The 14382-nt window shown below is 41.3% G+C and overlaps 1 protein-coding gene across 2 annotated transcripts in view; it reads right to left on the reverse strand.

The window, feature by feature from the left end:
* Positions 1-302: 302 nt before the first annotated feature.
* LOC116853740 (putative inorganic phosphate cotransporter) overlaps positions 303-14382 on the reverse strand; it is a 31092-nt gene continuing 17012 nt past the window's right edge. For both annotated transcript variants that reach the window (XM_032834932.1, XM_032834923.1), the window contains exons 2-8: positions 5575-5765; positions 5240-5476; positions 4635-4722; positions 4061-4287; positions 3816-3965; positions 3349-3723; positions 303-3203 (exon numbers count right to left, since the gene is read on the reverse strand). In XM_032834932.1, the coding sequence (XP_032690823.1) occupies positions 3018-3203; positions 3349-3723; positions 3816-3965; positions 4061-4287; positions 4635-4722; positions 5240-5476; positions 5575-5765 (1454 nt within the window). In that variant the 3' untranslated portion in view covers positions 303-3017. The remainder of the gene's footprint in view (positions 3204-3348; positions 3724-3815; positions 3966-4060; positions 4288-4634; positions 4723-5239; positions 5477-5574; positions 5766-14382) is intronic.

Consider the following 14382-nt stretch of genomic DNA (forward strand, 5'->3'; position numbering starts at 1 on the left):
AATGAATAATAGCGACCATTTAGTTGTCAATTTTCTTTTTCAAGCAGCTTAGACCTGTTATTTTTGTAAATTAATTCGAAAGTCTCCACTATGAGCCAACGCTGTACTTACTTAAAAATCGAAATCGTAATATGACTCAATAATAAATCGACGACATTTCTATTTCTCATGTAGTACGACTTAATGGAAAATCAGAGATTTATTTTTAAATAATACGCGTGTAACGATATATCTCTATCAGGGTTGCAAATAAGAACTAATATTTCCTTCGGCAAATTAAATAAAGAAAATATAACATGATCTAACAACAAAACAAAATGATTTGTATCTTGTTTTATTTATCCGCAGTTTTCTACTATATCACATGTAAAGTCCCAACAATAAAAATATGTTTATAACGTTGTAACATTGCAAACGGATTATATGTCGTAGTATGTACATTATTTATAAATATTTATATAAAAATATGGGTTGCGAAATATTGCATTGAATTTGCTACATTATCATCTACCATTGGGTAACTGTCTCGTCATCTTCTCTTTCGACGAAACTGTTTTCCGAATATCGGTGTTCACAGTGATCATTATTATTTATTTAGTCGCGTTGCTTGATACGAATGCTACGGTATAATTTCCCATTTAACTAACATATTTCTCGATGTGCTTATATACTCGGGACAGTTTGAAGTAACAAGTAAATACTTTGGTATTCTTTCTGTCAGGGTAACGCGAAAATCAATTTTATAATACGCTACGTATAAAAGGAAAACACGAAATGGAAAATACTAATGGTCCAAGGCACTTTTACATAATCACAAAACAGTTGCGTTCACCTGATTATTCGTCCTAACTTGCATATAACACAGCGCTGCTATCTCAAGTTATTTCTGAAAGTTTCTTTTACGGAATTACCGCGAAATAAATCAGCCAACGCAATCATTTTTGAAAAAAAAAATCTTTTAATAATTCGTTCCAGCTTTAGGCAATTTCGCGGCCTGTTAATCGTTAGTCGCAGATTCGCCTTACGAAAAGATCTTGTAAAACGTGCAAGTATATCTTTTCCATACTTTCGTTTTCGAAACTCGTGTAAAACGTAGCAAAAATCAGTCGCGTTGAATACATTCTAGATACGATGCGCATCATTGTGAGAAGACGCAGCAAAAAAAGAAAGCACAGAAGTAATGCGTTTTTGAAAACTTGTTTTTGCCAACTTATATAAACTCGAATTCGTTCCGCGTAATTATGTATTTTCATCGGGCGAGAGGATCCAACGAGATAATATTAATTATAAGTGTATACGTATTATATAGCCTCGATATTCGAAACTCTACAAGAAGAGAAATCACAATTGTCATCAGAGAGTTGTTACTTTGTGCTACTTAAGAAAGAGAGATTACTTATCGATTTACAGAAAAGAACAAAATGCATTCTACAATACAAATAAAATTGAAATCCTTTCATCTGGATCTCACGCGATTTCATTCCTGTACGATTGACATAACGATATATTTGTCCTTCGTAAACGCTGCATATAAATAACTATGGTTTATCTAATATTCTATAACTTAACGGGGGATACTACGCGCAAATATCTACAGTATGTATAAACACCATTGTTGTATTGTACACTGTTGTTCGCGCGGCGTCTACATCCGGTAAAAGTCAAGACGAGAATCGTCAAGACGAGAATCCGGAACACGTTTTCTCTAGCATTCCTTTCGCCTCTTTCGCTCCGGGCCACACAATACAAAATGGCAGTATTTGTAATAAAAAGTGACGTAACAAACAAAAATGAATAATGGGGATATTTATTTCTAATACTGCTGCCAAGTTTGTCAAACACGAAATCTAACTTGAAGATAAGCAATGGAAAAGCACTACGACACATAATGCTCCTTATACAAGTCTTGGCAACTATATATATATATATGTATATATATATATAGTCTTATTTAGTTATCTCAACATATAGTATAATGACTAATGTGTTGTTATAGCGTGAAAGATCTAGATTGATACATTTTGTTCGAATTGATGGAGTGCTTATTGTCCAAATTAGATTTTGTATTTGTATCGGAGTGTACGTTCCGTCGAAGGCAAATTTTACGCGTGTATAACACGGCGTACCACAAGTCTCTAAAGATTGATATTACGTTCCAGAAAGACTCGAAAAACTGAAACTGTACGGATCGTTCCCGAGAATCGAAAAACGTTGAAACGTCACTTTCGATCTCCCTGAGATCGTAATCATATTGACTTCTGCTTGTCATGATAACATTTCCGGCAAGTGTAGAAATTCGCTCATCTACAGGCAATGATTTTCATTTTATGTTTTGAGGAAAATATTTTATCTCTGCTATTGTTTCTCTGATAAGCCAGCTCTTAAAGTCAGATTTTCTAGTTCTGCGTAATACCCGAAATTATATATAAAATCGATATAAATTATCAAATATAAGAAACGACACGAGAACCAAAGCCTTTTGAAGTATTAGCTCGGTTTTGAGTATACATTCTTTTAAAATACGGCAATACACTTACCTTCCTTTTTCTATTCCTTTTCGTTCGTTTCTATCGCTCGCTCTCTCGCTTTCTCACACACACTCTCTTTCTCTCTCTCTCTCTTTCTCTCTCTCGTTAAACACACAAGCATACAGATTGTCTCTAATACGAGACATACACGCTATAGCACTACAGCAATTGGTATGTAACTTTTGCAATCAAATACAAAAGTATGAAGACTTATAGTGCACCTATGATTATCGTGAAAATTTTGAATCCTCGTGATAAAAAAGAAAATAAAAAAAAAAAGAAGTAAAAATTCGAGATTAATTTTTAAACACCTTAATTGCTCGTAAACACCTTAGCTCGTTCGTTCCGATTGGCTAAATAACATGGAGGGAATGAATGTTTTCAGGCAGAAATGGCCAAGTGGACTCGAGCGTCGTGTCATCAGTGTAAATCTCCTCGTATCATCACTGATCTTATTGGTAAAACATGTTGTTGTTGTTTCTGTAGATGTCAATGTTGAGTCTCGTTCACAGTAATTACACTCTCCAACTCCCTTTTCTCGCTCTTCTCGTCGTCCTTATCTGGATTGTCCCACTTCTGCCTCTGACCAGAGCTGAAGACCGCGTAGAATGTCGCACACATGATATAAACGCCAGCACAGATCATAAATACGGTCCTCCATTTCGCTTGCGTTGGCTGAAAACAATGACAGGTCACCACGTAAATGTCAGCCGTTACCATAGAAGGAGGAGGGCATACTAGGTTCGTTACTAATTGAAATTATTTCAATCAGATAAGGAAACGGATTTTATGTTATGAAGGAACAAAACTATATAATTACCGTTCCCGTGATAATATATCCAGCTGTGATAGGCGCGAGTAGACCTGCGAGATTAGCCAGACAATTGGTGAAGGACATTAAAACCCCGGCGAATCTTGGCGAGATGTCGAGATGATTGACTTTAAAACCAGAGTATATACCGCCGTTCAGGCCGACTCCGATTGTCAAAAGGGTTACTGTCAACCAGCGGCTGCAACCGGTATATGAGGCAGCTGCCAATGCCACGGCCGGTGAATACTGGCCGATGCTGTTGATAATTTTACGGGTGCTGGTATGATTGAATCTTCCCGACGAAATCATCCAATCAGCGATATGGGAGATCACCATGGAAAAGATCCACATGGCTAAGTATGGAAGTGCCGAAACTGAGCCGTTCTGAAAGAGCGGTGAGAAAGAGATACGATTAAGTTTAGACCAATATACATTGGAAGAAATCGTTGGATAGTCATTATTGTCATTTTACTCACCGATTTGATATCAAAGTGAAGAATCTGCTTCATATACGTCGGAAGCTCAGTCATCAGGGTCTCGTACCCGTAATTGTGACCCATGTGCGCTATTAAGATGGCCCAGAACGGCAACGAGGTTACAATCGACTTCCACGGGACTGGTGGCGACTGCAAAGAGAACACATCAGAGCTTGATTCATTTAGCAATATTATAATAGGAGATGGATATAAGGAGACAAAAGCTGACGAGTAGAAATACTTACAGATGCACCGGCGCTGCCCCACAGGGCGCTCACAATGTATTTCTTTTCGTCTTCTGCAATGTGCGGATCTTTTTCGGGATCCTCGTGGACAAACATCAGAAAGAATATGCACCACAAAGTGCCGACAGTTCCGAACACGTAAAAGATCGACGGCCAACCGCCTGCGAATCCGTATTCGGACAGTACCCCGCTCAACGGCATGGAGATTATCGTACCAAATTGTGCACCTGTATACGACGAGAGAAGGAAAAGAAAACGAAGGGTACGATTAGTGATCGTCATCGCACCGCCGGGTTTCCCCGGACTTTCCTCTTGCTTTATCTATTTCCTTTTTACCAACGAAACAAAAACCTAGTGAAAGTGATTAACAGAACAGAAGATGACTCGATAAATTCGAAAAGGTCCGGCCCACGGTCCAAATCCACGGTCGCAGCAAGAAGTGCACACGGTGTGACTCGATGCATCGTGAAACGATCCAGAAGAGGAGGACTCTCACACGCGGCAACACTCTCGACTCGACACACGCGACACAGATGCTACTATGAAAAGGGAAGATCGCATTGAACGAGCTTACCGGCATAGACGAAGGCACCCATCCTACTGCGTTCGTTAGGTGGTATCCATTTGGCCAGCATGGCGTGCGTGCAAGGCACAATAGGACCCTGCAATAGGGATAATCCATTCCTAGGGGGAGGGAAATACACCCATACAATCAAAAAGCGTTCACACACAACGGATCAGTAATCCTTTAAAATTAAGACTAACGCTATCTTAAACTTATCAATTAATTTATATGTCTCTTGGCACTCGAATATTCGCGATACGCGCTGATATTTTACTGTTTATTAGTCGTGTAACTTTCCGTATGGAGGGAAGGGAGTTTTGGCAATGCGACGTAAGCGCGAAAATCTTTTAACCAAGTCTAAATATATATATATATATATATATATACCTTATCACAGTTTTCCTTCAATATCAACTTGTAAACTTGATACTTACGAGGGAATGAGCAAAACTTACTTGTTCGCACAAATCACGTATATATTTGGGTAACAGATAACCGATCCCGAAACATCACACATTCCCGTCAGCTCTCTCGCTCAATCAGACTATCTACTAGTCTCAATCAGACTATGTCGTGTTACTAAAGTAATGGTAGATCACAGTGATGTCACTTACCTCTCCCAAACCCTGGATAAAGCGCACGACCACCAACCAATAGTAACCAAAGTGCGCAGACACTGGCACTAACAGTCCGAAGAGCGAGTTGATCAGCATGCCGATTCCAAGGAAATACTTGGAACCATAGCGCTTTGCGAGTATACCGAACGGTATCTGCGTGATCACGTAGCCGTAGAAGAACGCGCTCAGAAGGTAACCTTGCTCCTTGCTGCACCACGAGAACTCGCCGTCGCTCTGTATCGACAAGAGAAAACTCTTTAGCCTCCTCATCTTTCGCACGTTTCTTTCACGGTCAGAGATCTCAGAGGTAGAATTTCGCGTCTAATACTCACGTTTTTAACAGTCACGGTCTCGTTTACGTTATACTCTGGGCACTCGTTCGTCACCTCCTCATGTTTGTCGATGCACGCTGTGTGATTGACCATCGCGACGACAGCCACAGACATATTGGTCCTCATTACGTAAGCGTTCGCCATACCGAGGAACAACATAAAAGTCACAAAGTGACGTCTCCCAAAAAAGCCTAAAAAAAAGAAAGAAAAACGTACAGTTATCTCTCGTGTTGCACACAAGGATAAAAAACAATAAAGCTCTATGCGAATCTACAGTGACGTAATACATCCGAAACTCGCACTCTGTAATCTCGATCTCAGGACAAAGATCGAGCCTCGAAGTTTCCGCAGAAATAATTTCAAGGAAGATTATTACTCTTGACATAGTTGACGTAAGAACTACGCGTAATTTCATGTCGAGCTCAATTGAGATTTGCGGGTGAATAAACTTGCATCCTCTATATCTCTCTCTCTCTCTCTCTCTCTCTCTCTCTCTCTCTCTCTCTCTCTGTCTCTCGCTTGGCGAGAAACTTCAACTGAGAATAATCGCTTACAGAATTTGTTATCATAATCGTAAAAAGTTTCGGGATATCTTGTACATTACTTTGTGTAACGTTACACTCTGTCTCGATGCCGAAAAATGCATAAGCGTTTCTTAAACGCGATTTGTTGTAACCGAGGACAGTAAATTGATAGTAACGTTGTTAATTAGTGCTCTCCAAATATCGGTCTGTGTGAGAACGTATCCTGTATTAGTTCCCAACCTGAATATCAGCAGGTGCTCTGCCAAATTTTCACGCAAATAACCGAAGGACGAACGACGGGACCAATGCCGAGGTGAGGGTTACGCCACGAGAAATGCGATGTGATGCTTAATCGAGTTGCGAACTATCAACAAAAAGCTGACAGGCATTACAGGATACGCGACTTGTTGAAAGAAGCCACTTGTTTTAGCCGCTACTATTTAAATATTACTTGATATCATCTAATACGATAAATGCTACCGCATATACAGTCGAGCCGATCCTCCCCTTTAACATATGTACCTCTTTAACATATGTATTCGAACAATCCTCAGTACTCTATCATTGGATTTAATTATAGTTTATGAATTTCTTTCTTTCTTCAGTTTGACTTTCTTCAGTTTGACTTTCTTCAGTTCGTAAGAGTTGACATTTCATGACCTTTAAATTACAAAACAGACTACGCTGCCAACTTTGACGTACTAGTATCTAGTATTAAATAATTAATTAATTAATTTGAAATCTCGAAAGAAAAAGTGCAACGTGATTTTGTGCTTCGTGCTAATCAAGTTCATCGTGTTAATCAAGTATCTAACTTTGAGAAATTTGTCACGCCCACTCTCAATCGAAGAGGAAACAATCGAGAGGATGAGTCATCAGTTTGTAATCGGTGTGTGTGCGCACTACGTAACGGCGTCGCGTAATGCTTGGCCGCGCTCATCGACGACAATTATCAGGAATTCGTCCGGACTGTGGCAATGTACAAAGGACAAAGTGATATCGTGGATATCGACGATCTCGCATTTGCCGAGTCAGTGCTTTAAATAGACGGAATCCGCAGGAGTTCGCTAATAATCTACGTCAAGAGGAAGCATATACGAGCAAGGTCGACGGAAAGAAAGAGAGAAAGAAAGAGAAAGAGAGAGAGAGAGAGAGAGAGAGAGAGAGAGAGAGAGAAGTTGAATTGGTCGTCGAAAAAATGCGTCGACAGTGTGTCGCAAAAGTCTTTCTTTGAGCACATGTCAGCAATTGTCCGGACGATCGGACGAAGAGATTGTAAATATAACGTCGAGAAACGAGACGTTTCCGTGTATTCAAGTGTCGTGGAAAGTTTGCATGATAGGAGAAGAGCTTTTATATATGGGGAGGATACATATCGATGGTCTCGCGTACTTTTCCACGAATTTAATCAAGAATTTCCACAAAAAAGTCAGTCGGGGATGATGGAATATACCGTAAAAACGCCGTTTTTCTGTTCTCGCGATATTTCTACCCGTTTATTTGCGTTGACAATTCACGTGTTACATCTTTCGCGTTATCGAAATCGTATCATTTTATCATACCTCCTGATGGTTTTGCATAAAGTTTCGAACATAATATCTTCACCTATCTTTATGAGATATGCACTTAAAATAATCAACGTGCATTTGGCTTTCGCGACTGTATAGTATAACTTTTGAGATTTTGGTTATAAAAAAAAGATTCATGTTAAAAAAAAATTCTGTCAAAACGTCCAGATACTACATATGTATTACTGTATACGATCCATTTTACCGCGGATACTCGCTTCTTAACTTTTCTCGCCTAGACGATGCAACTGATCGATGTTTGAATAAATCAAAAGTCAACCGTGTTATCTAATCAATCGTCTATTAAAATGTCCGCGATCTAAATCAAGAATAATCAACGGTCGCGACGAAGCGCCGACGTTAGCGAAGCGTAACAACTTGTTTCTCACTTCAAAGGGACCGACATTACATCGCGACGTTTGCTATAGTTCGGCGGTCTAACACATGAGTCACCTGAGCACATACATATGTATACAGCGTATGCTGTTAACGTCAATTTCACACAATGTATGTTAACGCGAACTTTGCACAGTTTCGTCAGCAACTACTTCCTCGAAGCTCTACGTAGTAGAGCTTCTCGCCAGTATGCGAGAAAAATGAACTTGATGAAAAATCTGGCAGCCGATTTTCCTCAGCAATCATTCGTATGCGCGGCTCGCTCGATTGCCGAGATCTCTTGAGGTTTGTATCGGTCCTCTGATTCGTGATCTGCTGCGATTTGCGATTTTAACACTTATTAAGACATATGTATGTAAATTTCACCGAACCCGGTGTGAAATGTTTGAAATTTTTGACAACTCGAGAAAAATTAATATTATTAACCCTCTGCTGACAATATTAAGTTGCGGAACATATCCAGCAACGTGTATTTGGGGTTGGATCCGATCCCAAATACAATTGTCAGTAGAAGGTTAATATCTAGTTAGCAGAGAAAGGCGATTTTCCGTGCTACACGTGTACGGTACTTACATTGTCGGAGCTTCGTTGTATTACGTTAACAATTCAATTACGTCACAGAACAAACTTCTTTTTCGCCGTTCTTCCCTCCCCAGTCGATGTTACAAAACTCCTTCTCGCGACTGATTGCGCGTACGTGCTTCCCTTATCGTGTTTAGATTAGCACCGGCGCGCTTCTGAATCGCCGTCGACGAAAGAGATGAAGCGAGAGAGCGAATAAAGAGCAAACAGGGGAAAAAACAAGATAGGCGAGAGAGAAAGAAAGAAAGAGAGACAGGAGGGAGAGAGAGAGAGAGAGAGAGAGAGAAAAAGAAGTAGAAAAACGCTCGATTCAATTAGCGTTCTCTAGGGATAAATTTCGACGCCTACGTTCTCTCGCTCGGACTTATTAACGATATCGACTTTGGCCAATTGACATCGGACGACATGCCAATTCAAAGCACCAGAACCGGTCTTCTCCTTTCAGCTGCGTAACCCCTTGTGTTCAATTCATCATCTCCCTCCTTCTCATTCAATCCTCTCGAAAATCACACGTGCATCCGATAATACTTGACTCTGTCATGACGGAAAACTATTTGCGATTTCGCGCAATGCTCGTGAAAAACATATTTCCCCATTGCTGTTACTTTAAACCGACATCACATACCTCGGTGACAAAACTTGACGGTAACAATTCCGTCAACATAAATTTACGACGAAACAACGTTTACACGCGCGACAAGAGCGCGACGAGCATGTTGGATTAACACCGTCCGATAAATACTTGGCGTGATACAATGCGAGAAAACTCGCAAGCGGAAAAAGTCCGCAAAATTGTCGGTGTTATTAAACGAGAAATCCGCGCGAGAGATCACGATAGTAAACAATAATTAGCATTCGATACGACATGCAAGCGGGATGAGTTCTCGCTGCCTCTGTTTTCTCACTTGATCACGCCGAAATCCGAGGGCGAATCATTGATAAATGACCGTCGAGACCAGAGCGAGGCACGTTGCCTGATAAGTGAGAACGAAGGCCAAGCCGTGGGTTTATTGGCCGAGATCCAGTCGCGTTTTATCCGTGACTGCACCGCCGAATGCACTCGGCGCTTGTTGCGCATTTCACAAGCGCGTTCCCGAGCGCGCCGGGATCGTACTCTACACCTAGTATCAGTCGTTTCAAAATCGACGACCGGTAATATCAGATCTTTTACTGGAAAGGATACCTCGAGATCCGTGGGCGTAGCGGAAGACACGCGGTTCGGTTCGACGCGAAAGAAAATCGCGAGTAATAATAAAAAAATTTTTGCAGGCGAGTTTCAGACGAATCTCGACGAGACCCTTGACATTTATGCACGTTGATAAATGCGCGCAGATAACGCTCGCCATCTGTGCCGCAATTATCGCAAGTACACGTATTTTTTCCCTTTTTTTCTCCTCTTAACGATCGCTCACACAAAACGATAATTCACTGATAAAGTGGTCGGCTCGACCGCTATCTGTGCGTTATGCAACGTGCGCCCTTCAATCGCCGCGTAAAAAATCGCTGTGAATGGGACGAATGCGCACGCAATCGCGCGAGATCCCGGAGATGCGTGAATTATATAATTGGTCGATGTGTATAAATTTACACTTGTAACGGAGCAGGCTACTTCGTTACAGTAGGCTGTAAAACTTGGCGAATTCTTTATCTTCGGCGTGATCGAAGAATCCTATAATATGCCCGCTCTAGCCTGAGCATTCGAGGAACGTTTAATGGCACGTCGTAAGACTGTCTCGCCACAAGATTCCACGGCGCCGATGGAGAGAAGAGCGGCGTCTCACGACAATCGAACCATATATGCAACGAGAATAGACACGGATTATTCGATATTGTTAGCCTGAGGTCTATTCTGGCGCGTAACCCAACTCTCTTATATGTCATTTTCATATTAAGGCGCGTCGCGAGTTTTCTTCTAGATTTCGTAACGCGACGCGCCAGCACATGAGTTTCTGCATAACTTGTCGCGCACTTGGATAATGACGGTGATGCACTCGGAGAACGTGCAGTGTCAGCTCGCGAACACTACACGAGACGAATACGAAAAGCTACCACGACGACACAATGTGCATGCACATATGTATACACAATCTAAACAAAAGCCGCCAAAAGGAGAAAAGTTTACGCGAGTTACGTACAAGCGAATTTATGTGACGCGAGGCGACAATTTGTTTTCTCGGTAGCGGCATCTGCGAAATTCTATATTATAGTTATAAGAAAATACTAATTATTCGATCAAGTATCGTTGCTCTTACTACGTGAGAATATACGCGCCTACGTGAGTATCGACGACATATAATATCGTTCGTGCAAAAGACAACAATGTTTTCCATCTAATCTACCGTGACGTAGGTCATATCGCGCAGGTTGAATCGTATTAATTTGCATAAGGTTTGGAAAATCGCAACATGACCAATGCCATTGTATCAGGCTCGGCGAAGTTTTTCAGATTGTCGCTCGGTTTCGCAACCGAGTTATCCGAACTAATGACGTCGCTAAGAGCCAACAATCGCGAGGATTAGCGTCCGTCAATCGGTCGTTGTGTACGAGTTTCGCACACATGGCCAAGCAGGCGCTTCTAAGCCGGCCGTCCTCGGACGCCTACGGTGGTGTGGTCGTCACCAGCCGCTGAGCACGTGGTCGGTTCTGGTGGAAATAGCTCCGACATACCGCCGGTGAAACGTGTATTTGTGTGTATGTGCACGTCAGCGGTGTCTCATTGTCGCGAAATATACAGAGAGGGACGCCGAAAGAGAGTCACAGAGGGGGAGAATCGAGGCGAGGCGAGACGAGGCGAGACGAGACGAAACGCGACAAGATGAGACGAGGCGAGTTGAAGTAGCGTAGAATAGAGCAGAGCAGAGCAGAGGAGAGGAGAGGAGAGGAGAGAAGGTGAGAAGAGGTAAGACGAGGTGAGGTGAGATGAAGTGAACGAGTCCGCTGGAGAGGCTAACCATGAGGATCGGCAGGGAGGACACAAGTCTCGTGCACGTGAACGCGTCTGACGATCTCGCTCGTGACATGCATGATACACGATCGTTTCGCACACCACTACGCACCGCGTGTGCTACAGCAGCCGCCGTTGCAGCGAGATTCGAAAAAAAAAAAAAAGAAAAAAAGAAAACTTGCGAGGAGGAGGTATTCAGACCGTGGCTCAGTTCCTCGCAAACAATTTCGTCAATGAGAGACCGCGAGCGTTGCCATGTTGTTTCAGGAAGATGATTACTGCGAGATACGAAAATCGTACGATGATGTTGTACGATCCAAGATAAATGTTTCTTGGATGCAAAAGTAACGTGATGATAACAATGACGCTTATAAAATAAGATAGCAACTATTGATACTCGCGATAACTCGCGAAACACAACATAAATGTTGGTTTCGCTCGCTGTTTTTTTTTCTTTTTTTTTTCAAAATAAATTTATTTAAAGTCTGGTTCGTAATAAAAATTTGAATAGGCGAATAAGTCTCGAGAGTGACGTTTGAGCATGTCGAATTCGAAATTCTTACGTGCGGTAAAATGATCGGTCATATATACTTAGTATCGGGGGTGTGTAAGCAAACAAGATATACTTTGCGCATCCCTAGCAATGCAGACGAGCGTGAAATGCATCTGCATGCCGCACACACGCCGACGCGACTGTTACGCGAGCGACGAAGTGTACCTCAGAATACAGAGAGTATACTTTGTCAAAGGCCCTTGATGTACAATAATTATGAAAAATATGTTATTCAGAGACGAGATAACGACATGTTGACAGCGATACTAAGTGTCACACTCGGGAAGAACGGTTCGTTAAAGGTCTATTTATCAGTTGTAGAAGGGAGATATTGAAAGTTCAACACCGGGAAAAGAATATTGACAGACGAGAATATTGATAACGCTTGCTACTGATGAAATTGTGTATCATTATAACGCACAAAAGCAATATGAGAAAATAAGTTAAAATATCACTAGAAATCATAGAAAGCCCCCTTCCACAGAAATTTTTAAGAAAAGTAATTATATCTCAAACAGTTTATAAAGAGCCAGAAATAATCGTCGAATATCTCAAGGAGATCTTAAAGAATCTTAAACCTTGTAATCGAGTGATCTTATTTGTTTTCATTGAGTATCTCGCTCAATTTTTCTATCATTGTTAGCACAATCATTTGTCATTCGTTGTATATTGTGCATACTTGCTTGCATCTTCGGTGCAAAATATCGAAGCAATTGGCCATTGCATTTAACAGACAATAATGAACATCATGTGAAAAAAGGCAGGCGTCTGATTTTCAAACGAAATATCATCGACTCGAACATTTGTAAAGAGATATCCTCCGTGCACGCCAAATGTGCGGCGCGCTGTACGGTCACTATTTTCGCGATAACGGCTAAATACACAAGTCATTCGGCGGCCTTGGCGCGTATCGCGAGAAAAGCGCAATGGAGAGTTTTGTGTGTGTATGTGTGTGCGTGCGTGCGTGTGTGTGTGTGCGCGCGCGCGCACGCATTCGAAAAAATGGCCGCTGTTCTGATTTTTATTATTATTATTAATTTCATGACGAACGTTTCCGTTCGCGCGCAAATAGATTACGCGAGAGCAGTCGTCCACGCGGAAGAGCAGACGTTTCACGTTATCCGCGTTTAATCCAGATTGCGGCCCGCTTTTGCGATGCGTCATCGCAACGGTGAATGTACACACATATACACACCACGTCTCGTCTCATATTTTTCCATTATTCCATTATTCCATGATGCTGATAACTATTTAAGGTTTTCGTGGTAACCTGACCCTCTTTCCCTGATAGTATCGTAGATAAATATCACAGAAAAATATTATATTTCCACCGGATATTTTGACGTTATCGTTCTCCGTCTATTCGACATTCATATACTTATTCTACATTTCTATCGATAATTATTTATAGAGTCACGCGCGTTGCTTATTAATAATGGCCTTGATCATCAAATTTCCCGAGTTTATCGCTCGCTGTCGTAATAAGCGAACCGCCGTTATCTCCTATCGAATAATTGCAAAGTCGCTGGTTGCAGTAGTTTCGCCGAACTAATTTTCCGTGGAAAGTCCAGAAAGGAAATAAAATTGTCATGCTTACATTTTTTACTACAGTGCAACTATAAATCTTGTCGTCGCTGAAGATAATTGTGCGTGGCACTTTTACCTGCTCGAGAGAACAAACGATGAACTGAGTGCGGTAGTTTTGAAGCTGGCATTGTTCCGTACGAATATGAACGACACGAAACGAACGACATGAACAACAATTCACGTAAATTGCGATGTGCGATTAAAGCGTTTGTGCAAACATAAGATCGTTTCCTTGAGTTTGCTTGTCATTCAACTCTTATTCGAGGATTCGACGTCCATGTACGTTTGCTTTTGTAACTCTAAACAATGTAGCGAAATTTGTGTTCAAGGTGACACGTTTAGGTATAAATTCCAGCTATTCTGTTTCCGAGCAAGTTGCTTAGTGGTAACAAGGATTATTTACTTAGCTCGTCAGACGGATATATATATATATATATATATATATATTTGTATGGATATATATATAGACACACACACATACACTTGACGAAACAGACCACTGCTGAGTCTTCAAATAAAATTCTCGTTGCGACGAGCAATCTTAATTTAACGAACAATAATTTTGAGATGGACGAATACTTTGAAAAGAGAACATTGACTCTGTATTTATTCGCAATGTATGAGGGTTAGGAATTCGCAAATTTTACTCGGAAA

This window comes from Odontomachus brunneus, unplaced genomic scaffold (assembly GCF_010583005.1).
Source record: "Odontomachus brunneus isolate Ranch 3 - 2012 unplaced genomic scaffold, Obru_v1 Obru_scaffold_006, whole genome shotgun sequence".
Lineage (NCBI taxonomy): Eukaryota > Metazoa > Arthropoda > Insecta > Hymenoptera > Formicidae > Odontomachus > Odontomachus brunneus.